This window comes from Malania oleifera, chromosome 2 (assembly GCF_029873635.1).
Source record: "Malania oleifera isolate guangnan ecotype guangnan chromosome 2, ASM2987363v1, whole genome shotgun sequence".
NCBI classification, from domain to species: domain Eukaryota; kingdom Viridiplantae; phylum Streptophyta; class Magnoliopsida; order Santalales; family Ximeniaceae; genus Malania; species Malania oleifera.
The window spans coordinates 139,495,560-139,517,128 of record NC_080418.1 but is presented as its reverse complement, the minus strand read 5'-3'; the positions used below and the strand labels follow the sequence as shown (position 1 = coordinate 139,517,128).

The 21,569-nt window shown below is 37.6% G+C and overlaps 1 protein-coding gene across 1 annotated transcript; it reads right to left on the bottom strand.

The window, feature by feature from the left end:
- Positions 1 to 3,763: 3,763 nt before the first annotated feature.
- LOC131147829 (pyruvate dehydrogenase E1 component subunit alpha-3, chloroplastic) lies at positions 3,764 to 19,942 on the bottom strand. The gene is made up of 3 exons (XM_058097432.1): positions 18,993 to 19,942; positions 18,106 to 18,886; positions 3,764 to 4,410 (listed from the first exon to the last, which is right to left on the bottom strand). The coding sequence occupies exons 1-3, from the start codon at positions 19,257 to 19,259 to the stop codon at positions 4,133 to 4,135; spliced, it is 1,326 nt and encodes a 441-aa protein (XP_057953415.1). The 5' UTR covers positions 19,260 to 19,942; the 3' UTR covers positions 3,764 to 4,132.
- Between the last annotated feature and the right edge of the window lie 1,627 nt (positions 19,943 to 21,569).

Sequence of the window (21,569 nt, the reverse complement as noted above, 5' to 3'; positions counted from 1 at the left end):
ACATCATGTGTACATTAAGTTTAGGAGAGTTTGGCCTCTAACTGTGTAAAACTGTTTTTTATAGGACCAATGGATCAAAGCGAACAATATTTTATTGGAGTTGGATCTAAAATTGTTACATTTGATATCAAAGCCACATTGGGAGTATTATCATGTGAGTAGATTTATTCTTAAACATACTATGATGAAAATGTTAGAGATCGGACGAGAGAGTCTATCGTAATCTCACATTGGATGTGTACTATGGAGATCACTTTGAACAGAACGACAAAAATTAGACAAGAAAGTTTATCACGGTCTCACATATACTTTGACGAGGACATCAAGGATTGGTTGAGAGAGTGTCACGATCTCACATTGGATGTGTATTAGGGAGATCCCGTTGACGAGAATATAAAAAATCAGATAGAAAAATTAGTCATGATCTCACATTAGGTGTGCAATAAAGGGATCACATTAATGAGGAAGGTAGAGATTGTATGGGAGAGCTTATCATGGTCCTACATTGAATGTGTATTAAGAAGATCTTATACTTATAAGGAGAGTTTGAACTCCAACTATGTAAGACATCTTTTATAAGACAAATCCGTGAGACCAATAGACCAAAGCGAATAATAACCCATAGGAGTTAGACACAATACATATGTGACCATGCACTTATATATAGATAAGAAAGTGCTTTAACTTCAAGGTGGTGACATGGGCTCCATCATTTGACAGACACAAGCCTGAGCCTATCTTCCGTAGCATGGCTCATATGTGTATATAACCAAATAAGAACACATTGAAAAGTTAATTATTGATGTTTTTCTTCATTAGTAAAGGAGAAGAAAATGATTAAAGAATAACCCATTTAGAGTGGGAATTTGAATTACCGTGTTAAAGCCAACCCACAGTGTGGATCCTCTTGAAGACATAAAAAATTGAATATGAATGGTTTTTTTTTAGTAAAAGAGGGCGGCACCTCCTAACTTTATTAGAAAACATCTCACTTATGGCAAAGGAATACCGTGATTCCAATCTTGAGACTTTGGGACAATAAAAGCAAACTCCAAGACCCTAAAACTAACTAAACCAACATAAACCAAAGACCAGCAACCTCTAAAACTAAGAACTTAACAACTATAAGTGGAAAACAAACAAAACTCCAGAAGATAACATAAAACATTATGAGCGCAAAGAAGGAAAACCCAACAAATCCAATCGACTCATTCCCCTGACTTGCTGAGGAAGATCATTCTGACAACTATATGATCGAGAAATACCATATTCACCCTGTTTGACAAAGAAATCTGCACTTTTATTCGCTTTCTTGTAAACATATTCCACTTTAAACTGTATGCCTCTCATTAATGCTAGCGTAAGCTTTTCCCACAATTCCCATAAGTTCCAAATCAAATACTTCCCAGAATTTATCTACTGAAATAACAAAGCAAAGTCACATGCAATCTCCACTTGATCAAATCCGAGATCTTTGCACAGATTAATCCCTAAAATAATCGCCTTCAATTCAGTCATATTATTTGTTCTATAACCCAATAATGAGAAAAAAACTGTTTTAAATAAACCTTTTTTATCTCTTATCACGCTTCCATCACCACAATTACCTGAGTTACCTCTACAGCTCCCATCCACATTCAACTTAACCCAACCTATCCCAGGTTTACACCATCTAACTACACAAGGAAGACGAACCCCCACATTTTTTACTTGAATATCCAAAGCACGAAGGACTGCAATATCCGTGCAAGAAGCAAATACACATTTAATTAACTTGTTTGAAATGGATCTCAACCAATATTTAATATCAAGCCACATAGTTCTCACCGAATCATGAATTGATTCTATCTTGGCTCTACATCGACGAGTCCAGAGTCTCCAAATGATGAGACTAGGTATAAGACCTACCAAAATGCCTAACTGTGAGACCCGTCTTGCACAACTAAATCAAACATTAATTCTGCCTTTCCAAGTACTCGTGGCCATACAACTAACACCCAACGCCACTGCTGCTTTTTTCCATACCTCCTGAGCAAAAGATCCAGTGCAAAACACATGGTCTAGAGATTCAATCTTGGCTTTTGAACAACAATCACATCGAGAGATCATTTGAACACCTACTTCTTTAATACGAGTATCAACCGGAAGACAAGTTAACCAAAACTTTTACATACAAATTGACACCTTTTTTGGCAACATAGGATGCTAGATCCATTTTACAACTGAGAATTCCTCTTTATGCTCCCTTATAATTTTCCAAGCACTTGTCGTGGTGAATTTCCCATCTGTTGAAGGTTCCGTTCCCAAATTACTATATCTAGACCCTCCTTTCAAGAAACAGCAGAGTTCATTACTTCCTCAGCCTGCTCTTCACCCAACAGATCCACTAATAAATCAACATTCTACCCATCTCTATCCCAACAATCTTGAGTTCGTAGCTTATGATTACTGATTTCCTGAACTTTAGCACAAAAGGGACCGGAGGCTAACCAACGATCAAACCAGAAAGAAACCGACCATTCTTTAATTCGAACACGGACATGCTCTAAAACTTCAGGAATCACACGAACAATCAATCTCCAAAATCTGGTTCCTTTATCTAGTTTCATTTCTCTCAAGTGGTGTTTCTAATACAAATATTTGGTTTTAAAAAATTGAGTCCACAGATTATCCATAATTAACTATCTCTACACAAACTTCATATGAAAATATTTTTTTACCTCCTCCAAATCCCTAACACCCAAACCACCCTCACAAACAAGCTTACATATATTAGACCAGGAACACCAATTCCTTTTCCTTTTGTCATTTACTCCACTCAAAAAAAAAATCGATAACATAGAATTTATCTTTGTGAAAACAGTATTAGGAATGTCTAATACCGCCAATTGATGAACCGCCATTGATGATAATACATGCTTAATTAAAATTAAGCGGCTCCCTTGAGATAAAAGTTTAAATTTCCAACCCGCTATCTTTTTCCTCAATTTATCAACTAGGGACTCTAAAATACGGGCCATAAGGCGTCCCGATACCAAAGGAACACCCAAGTAAGTAATAGGAAAACCTCATTCCGTAAAGCCAATCATCCTTAACAGAGATCTCTTCCGAGCAAAAACAATTCTCTTTGACAAAAAAATACTTGACTTTTCTTTATTTATCAATTGACTTGACCAATCCTCATATTTCTTTAGGGTCTTAATAAGCAGAATGGAACTTCTCTTGCCATTTGCAAAAACAAGAATGTCAAAGATGAGATACCAAAGGCGCCCTACGAGGATGATAGTAAGCTCCTCTTATGAATATGAATGTTGAAGATGATAAAAGAGAACCACTTCGAGTAGAAATTCATATTAGCATGCATGTCAAGGCAGACGGAACCCTCTTGAAGACAATACATAGCAGCAGCAAAGCATGTCGGCGAAGTCACCACTAATAATAAACCAAATCTCAAACACTAGGCTAGGGGAAACAACGAGGAAGCTAGACAGGCACAACTAAAACAATATAATGGACAAATTAAAATGGCCACGACCAACATACAAGAAAAAATTATGGGCATGAAATGCTCGGAATGTAAATTAGGTAGCACCCTGAAAATTCACACAACTGAACCCTCTGACTAACAAAGAAAAATAAATAAAACAAAAAATAATAATTGAAAATGTTGGGCCAAACTATTGGCAGCCAGCACTAGCATGAGCTTTGCAACTGACCAAACTGGCAGATCAAACAATCGAAAGTTCATCCTAGTCAATCGTAGTTTTTAAGAAAAAAAAATTAGTGTATTAGGCTTTCATCAGCGCTGTTGATTTAGCTAAAATTCTGATACACAACAATCAGCAAACAAATCACAAAATTTAATGGCTTATCATCCATCCACAGGAACAGAGAACTGGAAAAAGCCCTGTAGCACTCGGCAGTTTGCCATAGAGAACACTAGGTTCAATTACCAGAAATAAAAACAGGGCAAAAATTGAAAGTAAGAAAACTACCTAAACGAACAAACCTGCTTGTATTGGCAGATCTAACACTTATAAACAAGTAATTGCTTCTAGTAGTAAATAAATATAACCCTGCTCGCTTGAACTGAAAGCCAAATGAATGGAGAGATGTGGATAGTCTTGAAAGGTTAGACTTGAGCAGTGCCTTCGGTGAATTTGGGATCCTCACATCTGTACCTCCCATCTGGTCCAATCCCAAATCCTTTTGGATCAGCAAATACGTTTTCTAGCAGCTGGCTGCGAGCTGGAAACGGGCTTTCATCTGCAAACTCAACAGCCTCCTCAATCATCTCATCTATCTTTTTCTCTATGGCCTTCAACTCTGCTTCTGTGGCCAGATTATTGTCAATCATGTACTTCTTCAAGGCTGCGAGAGGATCTCTGGCAGCATAACGAGCCTTCTCAGCTGCAAAATTGGACAAATAAATTTAGTTGGAGAAAATTGTTGATCCCCAAAGACAAGTATATATATATACACACACACACACATAAATAAATAAAGGAACCTAATGAGGAAATGAGTGCCAGCTCAACTAGACATACATAATTGCCCCTCCTTTGCCCAATCTTATCAGTACATCCACCAACTGTACTCAAAAACTAAATAGATGACCATGCAAAATTCATTTTATTCATCATAGAATGACCCTAACTGTATAACATGATAATGAGAACTCGGGAAAACTGAAACTGAAAAGGTAAATTGATACAGACTATCGAGGTTGGATCTAACAGCAACCCAGAGCAATTGTTGAAATACAAAATGCAAAGAAGTGCACTTGAGGGAGTTCAATCCTCTCTTCTGTTTCCAGAATTTCTTACCCCCAGTCGGATGGTTTTTTCAGGTCACATTGAATTTAACAAAGAGTTGTGAAAAGATTGAAGTTTTCCCAGTTGTACACCTTGTAACCAAAAGGGTTGCATCCTAGGCATTTGGTAGCAGAAGCAGACGCATTGAGGTAGGTCAGCTCAGTTGGCAAAGGTACTTTTGTCATAAAATGACATTCAACTCCTTGGACAGTTGCAACTGATATAGATCAGCACACAAGGATTTGAAGCAGTCAGTTAAATGGTCCATCTCTTTTAGATGGCATGGCCAGATCTTGCACGGCATAGGTGTCAACAAGTAAGGTTCTCTGGTGATCTATCTGGTAGCTCCTCTTTGTTAAAATGGGAGAGGGGGCAAAATGTTGAGGAAATGGAGTAGAGTTTTGACAATGCCACTTAAAGCTAAACTCACCTCCACTACTCCAAATGTAAGCGAAATGCCTCTGGGATACAAAGAAGCCAAGTCTCAGAATGTGTAGAAAACAGACAAATTCTAACCCAGGGCTAATTGATATTAATAAAACTATCTTGAGTAGCACACTATTTCTGCTGCAAACCAACTAAAGATGATCTGGAATTATGAAGTAAATTATGTCATGTTCGGTTTGTGGAATGGTGGAGTAGGAAAAAAATGAAATGAAAATTTGAGGTGATCATGACAAATTCAACTGATAAATTTGATTACGTAAATTTTCATAAAAGAAGATATTTTTATGAACCGAATACAGGTCTTAAGGTGGGCGATGGTTTAAAGATAGGAACTGTACCTGACAGCCCATTTGGGTTGATCTTAATTTTATATATATATATATATATATAATAGTCAATCCTTCAGAGAAAAAGAAGAGTTTCTACGAATGTGAGTGTGTAGTACTGCTTAGGGTCTTAGATATTTTTAGCATGTGATGATGGTGTGCATTGAGTAGTGAAGTTGTATGTGCCTGCTGGTAGCTGTTGTAAATTAATATTATAGCTTTGTGTGGTTCAACTACAACCCAGCAGAAATAACACCCCATGTCGTGTTATGGGTAGGAGGAGTAAATACCTAGCTATGGGTCTGTACGGATGCCAGGGTTTCTTAATTGATGCCCATCCACTCTTTTGTCAATTTTACTTGCAAACAGTTTTTTTCAAAAAAATTTTGGTAATCTGAAATTTCGTTCTTGGGCTCAACTGTGTGAAACCGTTTTTATAGGACAAACCCATGAGACCAGTGGGCCAAAGCGAATAATACTTCACTGGAGTTGGATCTAAGACTGTTACATTTGATACCAGAGCCACCTGGGGGTATTATAGTGTGAGCAGATCTATCCTTAAGAGTACATACTATGATGAAAACGTTAGAGATTGGGCGAGAGAGTCTGTCGCAGTCTCACATTGGATGTGTATTATGGAGATCACTTTGAGGAAATGGAGTAAAGTTGTTTAGCAATGCCACTTAAAGCTAAACTCGCCTCCACTATTCCAAATGTAAGCGAAAAGCCCCTGGGATACAAAGAAGCCAAGTCTTAGAATGTGTAGAAAACAGACGAATTCTAACCCAGGGCTAATTGATATTAATAAGACTATCTTGAGTAGCACACTATTTCTGCTGCAAATCAACTAAAGATGATCTGGAATTATGAAGTAAATTATGTCATGTTCGGTTTGTGGAATGGAGTAGGAAAGGAATGAAACGAAAATTTGAGATGATCATGACAAATTCAACTGATAAATTTGATTCCATTTCTATGCACCTAAGATGTAGAGGGTTTTTGAGCAAGTCCTCCCAGCTCCACAACTTCATTTAAATAGACTAATTCCTATCTTTTAGAAAAGATAGCCTTCTAGAAAGCAGTTAACTAACTACCTGTTGAATTTTAAATTTTAAATTTAAGAACCCATAACTAAAAAACTTAATCATTAATTGACCCTTATTTACATGTGCAAATCCAAATGCCAATTTCTCGCAGCCCATGTATCTAAAAGTGTATATTAACACGTAAGTGTAGGAAGAACCAGGCATACAACAGATTGGAAACTTTCTCCCTTCTTCTATGCAGGAGAAGCCTCCCACTTATCCAAACAAATGCCCTTCCCCTCCTGATGTTGTGGAAATTTGCTAGTCTTGTTGATGGGGATTCACACTCATCAAGATCTTCGTGTCTACAATAAATGTTGACATACTAGAGGGTCTTTATGGCTATACAGAGTTTTTATGATTTAAAAATTATATAATTCCGTGTTCATCTGATCTTTAGAAATTTGATGTTATGTTCCATTAATTAGGATTTGATATTAATTCCTCAAGATGCTTCTAATTTAGCATTAGGAGAAAACCTATATAAAGGCTCGTTGTGTAACCATGAGAGGTAAATTAGAATATTAAGCATTAATCCCTAATTGAGTTTTGTCCTTTTTCTAGTTAGGATGGTGTTCAAGGCCCTTTTTGGGCGCCCAACTAATCCACATGTTTAACCACGAAAATAAAATTCAAATATAAAATATTAATCCCCTAATTGAGTTTTGTCCTCATTTTTTCCAGATATGATGGTGTCAAAGGCTCGTTGGACACTCAATCAATGCATTGGGATAATAGGCCTACTCCTCCACCCTTCTGCACTTAAATACCAAGGTTTAATATCAATTGGAAAGCCATAGCCCCCACGACTCTCTCTCTCTCTCTCAGCGAAAGAAGTTTCATTAATAGATTAATAATACACCAAAAAAAAAAAAAAGAATTAGACATCTCCCTATAGGAAATCTAGGACAAAGCATTTTTACACCCCTTTTTTAATTTCCTATTTATTTTTCCCATAGTTTTCCCTTATTTTCCTGCATCCTTCTTTTGTGCTAATCAGTCCTACATAAATTTGGTATCATGCTCCAACTCAAACCCCCATCACAGCTTCACTACAACGACTATGTGGTCAACAGCCATCCTCTGACTATAGCATCTCAAACCTGCAGCCATCATTGCCATCAGCCGTCAGCACACATTTTAGTCACTGCCCCAGCACCAACAACACCAAACCTTTGCGTCCATCATTCATAAACCAATACCCTTTCAAAAGCCCTAGCTGACCCCCAAAGTTACCAATCAACACATCAAAACTCTAATTTCTCCTCTTCAAACAACTACACTGAAACACTAATGACCAAATAAACCATCAAAAGATACAGAGAACCCAAGTGATTTGCAGTACCGCAGGCAAAGACAAAAGAAGCCAAGAAATGGATAAAATTTATTTCAAAAAAGGTTGTTATTCTTGACCACTGCCACAATGAGCAGAGGTGGCAGTAAGGGGGGGAAAAGCTGCTGCTGCTGCTGCTGTGTCACCACCATCTTCATCCTCAATTGAGAAGCCCAACCAGCGCATCTTCCTAGGTCAATCCTGAATCATCCACCAGAATCTCCTTCCCCTTAAATCACAGGCCATGACCAGAGCATCGTCTCTTCAAAGCTTCACCAAGAATAGTTGCAGCACTGCACACTGTTGGCCTAACATGGCTTACTAATCTTGTTTTGATGATAACAAATAAAAGGTAATTTAACATGTTTTGTTGAAAGTGATGATACTTCAGGAATCAGGTTTTTAAACTCAAGTTCAAGTAAACATGAAACTGACTGCAAAGACTACAAAAAGGGAATAAAAGCTTAAAGAACATGAGAGCATGAAGTCCAAAGATGATTTGATGAAATCTTAGAGAATTGAAGCTCAAAGGGTAGATGGACTAAAGCAAATGGAAAGCATGAAGACTCCAAGCTTAAAATGTGTTTAAAGTCTTAAGAGAGTCTCTATGTAAGTATTTTATTCAAATGATGATTTGATTGAACTTGAAGCTCATTAGGAAACTCATTGACTTAGAGAACATATTTTAAAAAACCCCGGAAAATATTTTTCAAAAGTATTAAATTAATTTGGGGAAAGCAAAAGAGCAAAAAGAATTTGAGAACAAAATGAAAAATCAGTTTTTTTCATCTGTCCAGGCGACTGACAAAGTTTACCCAGGCGATTGACATGAAAATAGACTAATTTTGAGAGAACCCGAGAGGACCCAGGCGACTGACTCATAATGACCCAGTCGACTCACTCCTTGCTGTCTTTGAAAGTCTCAGTGTTTTAATGATCCAAACAACTGACTCCTTGTTTCCAGTCGACTAACTGTTCGAGATTTCAAATTTTAAAACATAACGGGAAGTTTCCAAATTTGAGTTTTTGAATTCTAAACGTTATGAAAACTTGGGAAACGCTCCATGTCACTTGGGGTACATGAAATACTCTTATTTAAACATCTATAAATACCCCTCCCAAGGCTAAGGATTCATTATATAAAGCAATACACAGCAAACAAGCTCTCTTGCTCTCAAATTCTCTGAAGTTCTCTACTGAGTTTTGCTGTGAAACTCTCACAAATTCTGAGCATATTTTGAATTCTTTCAATCCAAAAAAAAGCTCACGGTAATATACTTCTAAGGCTTCAAATTCTTTCAATTGTTATTTTGAATTGAAGTATATTATAGTAATTAATTGTTGTACTAATCAGCTCTTGTTGAGAGTGTCTTTGTACACCAAATTTGCTCTTGTTTTTTGTAGACGGTTCAGGTCTTTGAATCGTTGTTGGACCAAGCGTGAGGTATCGTTTGGAGAGGCGAACTCTAACCTACTGAAGGAGAGATTGTAAGACTACTCCTGCCCGTCAAAGGAGTGTATAAGGTTGCTCCTACCCATAAAGGAGTAGTATAATGGAATCCTTGGTGTGCTTGCCTAAGGCGAGGACGTAGGCGGGTATAGCCGAACCTCGTAAAACTCGCATCTCACTCTCTTCCCTAATTTCATTTAATTTTCAGCTCATATAAATTGCGTGGTTGGAATTTAATTTTTTTGTTCATATAAACTACATGGATTGTATTACAAATAAATTGAAAATTAATTTGACTTTGAGATTGTGGAAACCAAAAAGGGAGTACATTGATTGATCAATATTTATTGCGGAAACTTTAAGGGAGTACGTTGATTGGTTAACACCCAAGACTCGTTAATTGAAAGTTTATTTAAATTTTGAGTTTTTGGAAGTGTTGGAAATTTCAATTGTGCTCCATATTGAGAAATCAAATTTATTAATACAGGGTTTTTATCAGCTACATTCTTAAACTCTACTTTGAGTTACTCAATTGCTAAATCTTGGAAGCATTGCTGAATTCATTCTATATTGTGAAACTTGGTTTGGGAATCTCGGTTGGTTGAACTAAATTGCTGAAAGAAGTATTCAAGTTAGAACTCTCATTCATAAAGGTTTATAACTAAATTAATTTTCCGCTGAACTTGTGATTGTAAATCAACTTTGTATGTACATTTGCTGAAACCGAAAAGAGTTAAGAAAGAGTAAATTAAAAAGGGTATAAAAATTTTAAAATCCCAATTCACCCCCCCTCTTGGGAATACACCTTCCTTTTCACACACTGCTATCTCCACCATCACAGATTCGTGGCTCCGCCACCTTCCGTCTGCATGTGAAGAATTGCCCAAATCCCTAGCCCACAAAGGCCCCATCTGATTTATTTTTCTTTAACCTTGTTCCTTCCTGCAAAGAACAACAAAGCCCAACCTATAATCGCATAAAAGCCCAACCAGCTTTTATTATAGCCTGATCCACCTACATCAAATCCAAACCCACGTATCAACCAAGTCCAACCCATGTTGCAAACAAAGCAGGACCCCCCCCCCCCCCCCCCCCAAGCTTTAAGCCATTTGATCCAGTTCAATATTCCAAAAAAAAAAAGCTAAAAAAGAAAAAGCAAAAAGAAAACAGCAAAGAGAAAATGGTGACTGCCGTCACTTGACAAATTTTTTTCTCCCGTTTTCACCATTTTCTCATTCATGAATTACACTCTTATGAACAACTACTTAGCTAATTGGTCCACTTCTCAGCAAACTCACAGACAATTTCAAAGTTACTCATTGAATTGTTACAGCTCGTTAACCCAATCATCTCAGTAGGGCACACATTCAGTCAGTAGGCTTTGGGACATTGGGAAATGCACTAAGTCCAACTTTTTGAGAATTGTGTTTCATGCTCAATTTTATTGGCAATTCATAGCATGAGTTACCTATTGTGCTCCTTCCCCTTTTACATTCCTCTATTGCTATTAATAATAATAATAATAATAATAATAATAATAATAATAATAAAACAAAACAAAACAAAAACACCTTCATTGTCGTGGTAGCCCAAATTGCACCTAACCAACAGCATGCACTAGAACATAGGCACTCATTCATTTCGCATAATTAATGTTGAGCATCAGCAATAGTGAACATTGTCAGTATTTCAGTTGTCTGGACTCTAATATCAGCACACCTGGCATACTTGTCTACATCACGTCCTATTCTGAGCATTGGAAACCTAAAAGAAGCTCATGCTAACATGGAAAAAGAAATTGAGATGATCAGAACTAGTCATTCCCCATCTTCAAGAAACCGTAAAAAAGATGAACTTGGTTGAGCAACTTTATAGCACTACCACAAAATTCCGCAAAAAGAGGCTAATTTCTGCACTGACATAGCAACTCCAATGGGTAAACAAAAAGAACATCAACTTGCCTTGCATGAAAAGTGCCTAGAAAACTATCTATCGAGGAAGCCCAAGTGGGACCCTTAGATACTAAGATCTTTGAGTCAACCCAAGGGACTCACATCACTCTAGTTCAGTCCCTATGACGGCCATGTCTAGTCTAGTATGTAGCCCAATTCATCCACAAATGCAACACATCCAGAAGCCAGCACGAGGCAATCTTCATCACCAAGTCATAGAACATAGGCAATCTTCATTTAGTCCATTGCTCAATGCTACTCGATGTAGAGTCTCCCCTCATTATATGGTAGTAAGTCCATATGGGACAAAGGAGCTTCCTTTTGATGATGCCATAGATGCAGGTTCTCATCCTTTTGGTCCACAACATAGGTGTCCCAATTCTTTCACTGAACTGTTGATGGACTTGGTAGGACTTTCGATTGCTTAAACTGTTTCAACCTAAGCATGGGTATAATGATGTCATTACAAATAAAGTCTATGTACCTTCCTATGATGATAGGTAAGACCCGGTTACATTCTTAGATTGGCTACGAGTTAGAGGACTACTTTGAGCACTGTGGAATGCCCGATGCACCCTGCAATAGTTTTCCTTTCACCAAGATGAAACTTATTGGCTCTGCTAAGAGAGATGTTGACAGACAAAGACAATTCAACATGACTTAGAGCACACAAGTGGGACACCAACAGTCAAACAGGATGAGATGATTAGAATGCAAGAAAAATGCGCCTACATATTGTACAAGCCAGTTGAAAATTTCCCTACATGTTACACAAGCCAGTTCTAGACCAATGGTATAATCTTAGGCGACTCACCATGATTACATGATTTGTTATGAGGATTTTGATATTGCATTGTGACAATTTTTATGAATCTATGAACATTGTGTCAAGTTTGTTGGTGGGCAGGATTCAGAAATGAGTTAAAGAGAGCAGTTTCCTTAAACTTTCCTGATTTTTTATACGACGCCTATTGTAAGGCTTCAGATTAGAAATATCATAGGACTTCTACAAAGGAGAGCCACTCCCCAAGCTCAAATCAATAGTCAACCTAGATCGACGACCTTTGATAGGGTTGTAGGGCCACAAGCTTTGCTTGCTACCATATGCCCAAAGAACACTTAAAACCCTAATCCTTAAGCTCCACTAGCTAGTCAAAGTGTCAATCAACGCTCCTCCACTTCAATGGATAGAGGGCTAACACCTGTCACATCCAAGCCACTTAACCCACCATCGTCCATTGGGTGTGTCACCTTTGCCATGCTAACTGAGAAGATGATAAACCCCCAAGAAAACAACAACAATTACATCCATGAACCATTAGACCCACGTACATTCGAGAAGTGTGAGGATAAGGATCCTAACGCCTTTCTTACCATTATAAGGTTTTATAGTTGATTTTTAATCTAGAAAAATGAAAGGAAGATGAAAAAACCTAAGGTTATCTGGTCAGAACTTAACAATCACGTTCAGACTAACTAGGAATACTTCTCCGTTCAGGAATGAAAAAATTGCATGCAAAGCTACCATCCTGAAGATTCAAAATGATGTTCTGCATAGATGCCATGGAGCAAATCAGACTGACTTTCAGATTGTGTTTTTCTTTCGCTTTCTAAATAATATTCTTCTTACCTTCTTCCTAAAAAAAAAAAAACAAAGAGGGTGTATAGTGGCACCCTAGAAAACTTAAGCCACAAAAGCAGTCCAGTATCTTCTATACTCAATTGTGAAGAAAAAGTTTGCAAGCTTGTCATTGATGGAGGAAGTTTCATCAATGTAATATCAAAGTCATGCTTAAAAGGATTGAATCTCAAGCCCCAGCCTCACCCCTTTCCGTGTAGAGTTGCTTGGGTAGGTAAGACTTCCTTGCCAATTTCTAAGTGCTATAAGGTACCTCTCCAGATAGGTGCAAACTATGCAACGTCTTGCCGATGCAACCTTCTAAGCCCATTATCAAAATTATTGAGTCTAAGTGTACCTCCAGAGTGTTAGACACGAAAAGGAACCAATCTTTACTGGTAAGAAATTTGAAATAGCAGGAAAAGAATCAGCAAGATACCAACTCTGGACGTTGCCGTTAGGGAAATGTCTGATGAGTTGCCTACAAGCCATTGAGTTTGTTCTCAAGTCCTAGTTATCAAATCTCCCACAATTATAGGGTTAAACCCTAGGGAGCATGCGGAAATATAGACAAATAGGACTGTCAAGGAAAGGGGCAAATTAAGCCTAGTCTTAATCCTTGTGTTGTCCAAACTCTTCAGACTCCGAAAAAGGATGGCACCTAGAGAATGTGCATTGACAGTTGGGCCATCAGCAAAATCACAGTGAGGTATAGGTTTCCCATTCCTAGGTTGGACAATATGTTAGATTTGTTGGTGGGTTCCAATTTCTAGGGTCTATTCGAAGTTGGATATATGTAGCAGTAATAAACACAAGATTGCCCAAAAATCCTATAAATGCCAAACATTTCCATCACAAGCTTGAAAATCATATTGCATCATTCAACCTCCAGTTGGTAAAAATTCAAACTTGAAGCTCGCATTGAACTATAATCCATACGCTTCAAAATAAATATGAATGCAAGTGGGTGGAAACATTGAAAAAAAAAACTAATCAGGAATGATAAATTCCACATGCAATCTCACTCATGTCTTCAACCTTGAACTTAATGGACTTACCCTCAATGGATGGTTTAATATCTGCAATTTCCACCTCAGGTTCCTTCATAGATTCTTTTGGCTTAAATGTTAATCTCGGAATGCCATTTATGCCCCCAAATCCAGCTGCTAATACAGCTCGTTGCAGCTCAGGTTTTGACACAGGCTCTCTATGCATCTCAACAGACCTCTCTGTTTCTTCTTCAACAATATACTCTTTGTAGTCAAGTGCATCGTGAGATTTAACAATACCGGTTGACTGCTTAGCTCGGCAACTGTTGGAATTGTTCACTCAGTCATAACTGCAGCCTCTTTTATATCTAAACAAGCACTTGCTTCTGTGAGCCACTATTGGTGTCTGCAATTACCTTCTTGTAATACTACAGATCCAGACTTCTAGATTCGACAAGGACATGGATCTCTCTCCAGATCTTTAATTCAAGCACATCTCGCTAAATTGTCTCAAATTGGTCCCTAATCACCATGATTGTTGGCAAGGATCCAGCATGTGTGATGACAATAAGGATGCAAGAGTGATGATGAGGTGATTATGACAGCATTTAGGATCGAATTGAGGCTATGGGATAGAGATTTGGGAAATTCTCACATTCAATGGTACAGAGACAGAAGATGGAATAGTCATGAATCTGCAAAGTTGGGGATGCACCGCATGCAGCTTGTGGTGCTGCGACTAGTGCTGGTGAGGCTTTGACAATGATGGTGTTGTCCATGATGGAGTGAAAGGAGATTCTGGTGAATGATTTGGGGGTTGCTCAGCAAGAAAGTTCTGCTGATTAGTGCTGTAGGTGGTGGCTCTTAAGACTTGACTAATGATTGTTGGATGGTTGGGCTGGTTGGTAGATGGTGATTTGATGATGGTAGCGATGGAGGATTGAGATATGAGGCTCTAACGCCAAATTGGTGCAAGAATGATTTGCACAAAAGAAGGATGCAAGAAATTAAGAGAAAAGAATAGGGAATTAAAAAAGAGGGTAAATATGAACACAAAGCTCAATTAGAGTTGAATGCTCAATATTCCCCTCATGGTTACAGATCAAGCAATTATATAGAATTTTTCCTAATAGTAAACAAGTACACAATCTCAAGGAACTAATATCAAATCTTAAATAAAGAAACAAAATATCAAATCCCGAAAAATTAAAACAACACATAAATGTAGAATCAACGACCCTAGTTAATTAGATTATAAAATATTATTATAAAAATGCTGCAAAACATAGAGAAAATCCTATAAGTAATAAACTATTATTGCGCAAAAATATTGAAAATGTCAAACATTTCCATCACAGAGCTTGAGGTTAATATTGCATTAGTAGCATTGGTGAACCTCCATGGATATAATTATCACTTTTTTAAATGGGCCAAATAGCAAATTTTCATAACATGAGAACCTGGATTATAATGGAATAACCAGAGAAAAAAATAATAAATACCAAATCAACACAATCCAAAACAAATTTATGAATAACAACAGAAAGAAAATCCCGTAACTGGAAGGGAAGTTACAGCACAATACCCAACTGATTCAAGCTTCTGAGATAACAAGACAGGTTTGGGATGATGGCATTCAGAAATCATTAAAAATAGGCAGGCTCAAAATCTTGGAAGGAAGCAGCTGCAATATTTGATCAACTAAATTGAACAGGTTGACATATATTAACTGACGGACACATCTTTCTCACATGAAATCAATGTTGCTTGTTACATATCCAAGTGGACTTCAAAATAATTGTCCTTTTTATCTTTTAGTCTTAGTTTCCAACTGGTTGCAATCAATGTGACATTAGATTTGATAGTGTAAGCTGAAGTTTCTCAAGTGCTTGATGGCAAAAATAGTGCGTGTCCCAAAGTTCATTGGGAAGTTATTTTGAAGATAGTACATTCAATTATATTGCGGATCATCAAGTCCAACTATTTGATTTCATGCTGTATTTTTTAACATTGCATTTGACATACATGCTGCCTCAAAATTTTGTAGATTTCAGTTTTCATAGAACATGGAAAGTGTGTCATTCTATTGAAGTTTAAGAAAAGACAAAAGCTAAAAGAAAAATTTTGCACATATTCATCCTTGTCTTCTTTTGAACTGCAGCATTGGAATTCCCCATATTTAATACTGTGGATATATGTTGCCAACTGATTTTTGGTAATCAGTCTTCTTTAAAACCCATATTGCTTTGAATCAGTGACCTTGCATTTCTCAGTGTGAATTATACTTTTTGTACATGCATTAGATGTCGCTGCTTCACCTCTGAATTGTTAGAATTTTTTTATACAATACCTAAAATTTCCATTTTATTTAGGTGAGCAATTTACTAAGATAGGGATAATTCCTTATTACATGGTCGATAAGATTCTAAAGCACAATTATGGACCAGAAGTTGATGTTTGGAGTGCTCAAATTATTTTCAAAATTTTACTCTGCGGCTTTCCACTTTTCTATGCAAGTGTTTGTCTGCATACAATTCTGCTATATTCTTTGTGTGCTCAATTGTTCTGACGGTCGTATACCGGAAGAACTGTAGATTTAGTGGTTGCTTTGAATGAAATGGGAAATTTTGGAAAGAAAAAAAAAATGCAGAAGTTAAAATTTTGGTAGAAAATAAGATTATTAACCATCACTCCCATTAACCCTTATAACTTCCACAATCTTTGAGATCTTCACATGTATGCACAGGTATATGCATCATTTATTCCGGGCTATTATTCAAAGGGTAAAATAGGCTGTTACTCATTCCTTCAAAAATTTTAAAGAAGACCCTTAGCCTAAAGTTTTTGATAGTGTAAAGGACCTTCTGAAGAAATAGTTTGATCTAGATCCAAAATGACGTCTTACAGCTCAAGAACTGTTCAGCTCATGTGGTTTTGTGGCTTCTGGTTCTGCTAATGTGATGAGAATTGAAAACGCAATGAAAGGTCTTGCCCAACTCCAATGTTGTATCATCTGCTTTGGCTAATCACTTGACTGTTTTGTCTTATGAAGGCATCTCAAAAAGTTGAAATCTAAAAAGTCATTATATGGTCAAGATCACCCTAGTACAAATCCAATGTAAAAGTGGGTGATGATAAGCTCCCTCATCTTATCTCTGACTAAGTGGTCAGCACCTCTATGTGGGAGCCACCTACATGGCAGTATCTCCAAGCTCTAACATTAAATGTAACAGTCTCAACTCAAATTTATGAGGTATTGTCTATTTTGGCACATTGAGCCTCACAATTTTGCCGCATAAAAAAAAAGCCTCACATTTGAAACCTAAACCATCTTTCTATGGCCTTCTAGAACATGCCCAATGTAGGATTGTCATACCAAGCATCCCTTAACTAGCCAAAAGGTAGTAAACATACAGTAAAGTTTTAAACCAACTGATTTCTACCTGCTTGTAAAATTGATTACTCAATTCAATTTTTCATGAATGGCAAAACCAGGAAAGTATCCACAAAAATCTGACAGCTCTCAAGAGGTTACAATAATGATGGGGCATCCTCCTCAAAGCCACACTGAGAGGCTGAAGAATTTGAACACTTTCAACTAGTAAAAGGAAAAGAAGAGAGTAGCTGAAAACTAATTAAAATAGAGAGTTGCTGCAGCATTCAACCTACAGTGACACGAAAAGTGTCTGTGCTACAGCTATTGCATTAATATGAATAACCAATAAATAAGCATCCATTGCATCAAAGTAAGCAACCAGCAGGATCACTAGCCATTCAAATGATCGCAAGTGCGTGCAATAAGAAAGAGCAATTCAACTTAATCATGCTAATGAATTTTTTACTTTTAATTACAAATGCACAACAAAAGCAAGGGAACATTTCTAGATTTGGCACAAATTGCAGAGATTATAGTTTAACTGCCAAACAACTATAGAGAGAATCATAAAGTAAATGTAAGAGAAGAGGGGCAATAATTAAGAAGTGAATAAAATGCACAACAGGCACAAACCCCATGGAATGGAACTCAACAAAGAGCATTGTGAAACAAACTGCGCACCAACAATAAGTAAAAACTGAATTTGAATTCTCACCAGGGTCACGAAGCTCATCAGGATCAGCTAAAGAGTGCCCTCTAAACCTGTAAGTCTCACATTCCACCAAGGTCGGTCCTTCGCCCCTCCTAGCCCTTCCAATTGCCTCCTTGGCAGCCTCTCTCACCTTCAAAACATCCATCCCGTCGACATGAATCCCCGGCATGCCAAACGCTGGACCCTTCTTCCAAATCTCCGGATCCGAGGTCGCCCTCAGATGCGACATCCCAATTGCCCACAAATTATTCTCCACAACAAACACAATGGGCAATTTCCACAACACCGCCATGTTCAGGCACTCAAAGAACTGCCCATTATTACAGGTTCCGTCTCCGAAGAAGGCCAGAGTAACGTGATCGCAATCCGCCTCTTTCATAACCTCCCTCCGGTACTTGGAGGTGAATGCGGCTCCGGTGGCCACCGGAATTCCCTCCCCAATGAACGCGAACCCGCCGAGAACGTTGTGCTCTTTAGAGAACATATGCATAGACCCACCTTGGCCTCTGCAACAGCCCGTGGCCTTGCCGAAGAGCTCGCTCATCACGGCGCGAGCGGGGACTCCTTTGCTCAGCGCATGAACGTGATCGCGATACGTACTGACGACGCAATCTTCCTTCTTCAAGAGCTTAATGAAGCCCGTGGAGACAGCTTCTTGGCCGTTGTAGAGGTGAACGAAGCCGAACATCTTACCTCTGTAATACATCTGGGCGCACATGTCTTCGAAAGATCTTCCCAGGATCATGTCCTCGAATAGCACCAAGCCTTCCTCTTTCGTGATCAGCTACACAAGCACATAAGAAACAGAAATAAATCCTGCGCATTAGAGCTTGCAAGTGGGAAATGAAATTGAAGGCGTGGGGGCGGCGGTGACAGTGGTGAAGTCTTACCAGATTGGAAGAGGAGGCGGCGGTGGATTTGGGCTTCTTTTCCTTGACGACGTCGGAGACTGCGACGACGGCGGAGCGGCGGCGAGGGAATACGGAATTGGGTTTGGAGAGAGAATCGAGGCGGAGGAGTTTGTGGGCAGATCCGAGGAAGGAGGAAGTGGGTGCGGCGGATTTGTGGGGGGAATCGAAGAAGGGCTTTCTGTCATGGGATCTGAGATTAAGGGGGTGATGATGGATGATGTTTGCAGCAGAGAGGGTTGAAGCCATTGTCTTGTTGTTGCAGACGGTGGAGGCCTGTGTTGAATCTCTCTCTCTCTCTCTATATATATATCTCTCTCTCTGAGGAAGAAACTTATCGAGCAGGGAAGAAGATGAAAAGGGCAGAGGCGTGGAGGTGGGAAGTGGGTGGGGCGGAGGAAACAATGCAGAGGTGAAGTGTGTGAATCTGGCTTCCCCTGAGCGGAGGAAACAAAGGAGAGGTGTAAAATTAAATCTTAATTTTTCCAAACTCCCCTTCTTATAATAACGATAATATTAATCCTCCCCAGTTTCTGGGTCTGCAAAATCCATCATGCAAGAAACCAATCTCAGTGAAATTTCCTTTTCCCAATATATTTATATATCTGATATTGTATGCTGTGTATTGATCGGGAAGAACAATTTCATGTTTCATTCTAATGCTCTTAAAATTTTAACTTAAAATCTCTAATTTATAAAAACCAAATTATTGCTTCCTTAATTTCTTAGAGAATAAGTAAATATTATGTGATTCCATGACAAAATCAAAATGTTACCCATATTTTTTGGGGGTTTTTAGAATTTATCAAATGGATTTTTGGGAATTGCCAACTGGGTGTTCGACTGTGTGTTGCAGAGATTGGTTTTATGCACGTACTGGCCAGTGTACTTTTCTTGAGACAAAGCTTAGTGGGGTTATCCTTTAGAAAAAAATAAAAATGAAAATGAAAAAACCTGGCACCCAAATATAAAAATTAAGAGTATAAATTTTATTTTTTTAACAATGAATTATCTTGTTTTTATTTATAATTATTTATAAAAATGAAAGAAAATCTTTATTTATATTAAATTTAAAATTTGCTTATGTAATTACATATTGACTTTACTAAACATTCATACTCTTGACATTTAAGAGACCTAAAATGGAAAAAAATAAATAAACTTATTCATATACTAGATACAAATTAGTAAAAATTATTCAAATTTAGTGAATAATCCAAGTTAATGTGTAGAACTAGCTCATATAATTATATTTGACTTCAATATTGGCCGCTTAATATATAATTTTACCAAATGTCTTCATAACTAGTGGTGTTTATATAAATTCACTTTTTTATTATAAATTTGTTAAACTATATTATTTTTATAAATTCTATTGTCATATTTCAACATATAATTATATAATATAATACACAACAAAATAATACATGCATATTAATTTATGTTAATAATAATATTATTGAGTATAATTGCACTACTTTCTAATTACATTTTAATAATTTCTAGTTAAAATTGGATTTATCTTGATGACAATTTATATTTTTAATACATGTGTTGTTTGCGGATGTGTAGCGAAAGTCTTTCACACACTCACGAATTAATCAACAAACAACCAATGCAATTACTCAATGATGAACAATGCTAAAAAAGCAAACACTCAACAATGATAAGAACAAAAACAACAATCAAAAGACACAAGATTTATGTGGTTCGGTAATTTGCCTACATCCACGGGAGTAGCAACTTTGATTCTCATTATCAATTATGTCAAGCTTACATTAGGGTTACAAAACATTGAATATATATGAACCTTAAGCGTACATGAACCTTAAATCTTATCTAAACCATCCATGTAGCGATCCTTAGAGGATAAACCTCCGATTTACCCAATCTACTGGCATCCCGATTTGAATTACATGACTTGCACCCACTAAAACCATTGTCAGTTTGAAGTCGAGAAGTAGTCCCCTGCATTCTACCTAAAACCGTCGACGATTACAACCTAAATCGTTGACGGTTATCCCTCTTTTTGCAGTCTTTTCTCCTACTCTTGTTCCTCACTTCACGTAGCTTTTCTAGTGCATGTGTTTTCACTCAAAGTATGAGTCACATCCCCAACAATCTCCACCTTGGCGAATACTCATCGCTTAGAAAATCTAAAAAACATAATTGCTGCTCCACTTGGGATAGTAGATTGGGACCGTCTCCCGTCTAGCACTTGGAGACGTTGATCAAGTCCAAGTAATGCTTGAACTTGTCCGTTGTTACCAACTTTGTCAGCATATCAACTACATTGTCAAATGTAAGAATCTTATTAAGTAGAAGTTCTCCTGAAACAATCAATTCCCTGACCCTGTGATACCATGTAATGAACCGAAATTTAAAATAATTAGGAAATATAATAAATGTAAATGGATTAATGAATAATAAGGGAAAGGGAAGGATTTAAGAAAGAAAAGCAGGCCTCGTCGACAAATTTCCTGTCTTCGTCAATGAGTGTCCTTCTAAGCTCGTTGGCGAAGTCTGTTCCTCGTCAACAAAGGAATCCCAAGAGAGTAT

Excerpts from the sequence above, each read along its gene's own strand:
- LOC131147829 (XM_058097432.1), bottom strand. The coding sequence starts at position 19,259 with ATGGCTTCAACCCTCTCTGCTGCAAACATCATCCATCATCACCCCCTT. Across the intron at positions 18,887-18,992 it reads CCGCCTCCTCTTCCAATCTG|CTGATCACGAAAGAGGAAGG; the intron begins GTAAGACTTCAC and ends GTGCTTGTGTAG. Across the intron at positions 4,411-18,105 it reads TGATGAGCTTCGTGACCCTG|CTGAGAAGGCTCGTTATGCT; the intron begins GTGAGAATTCAA and ends CCAATTTTGCAG.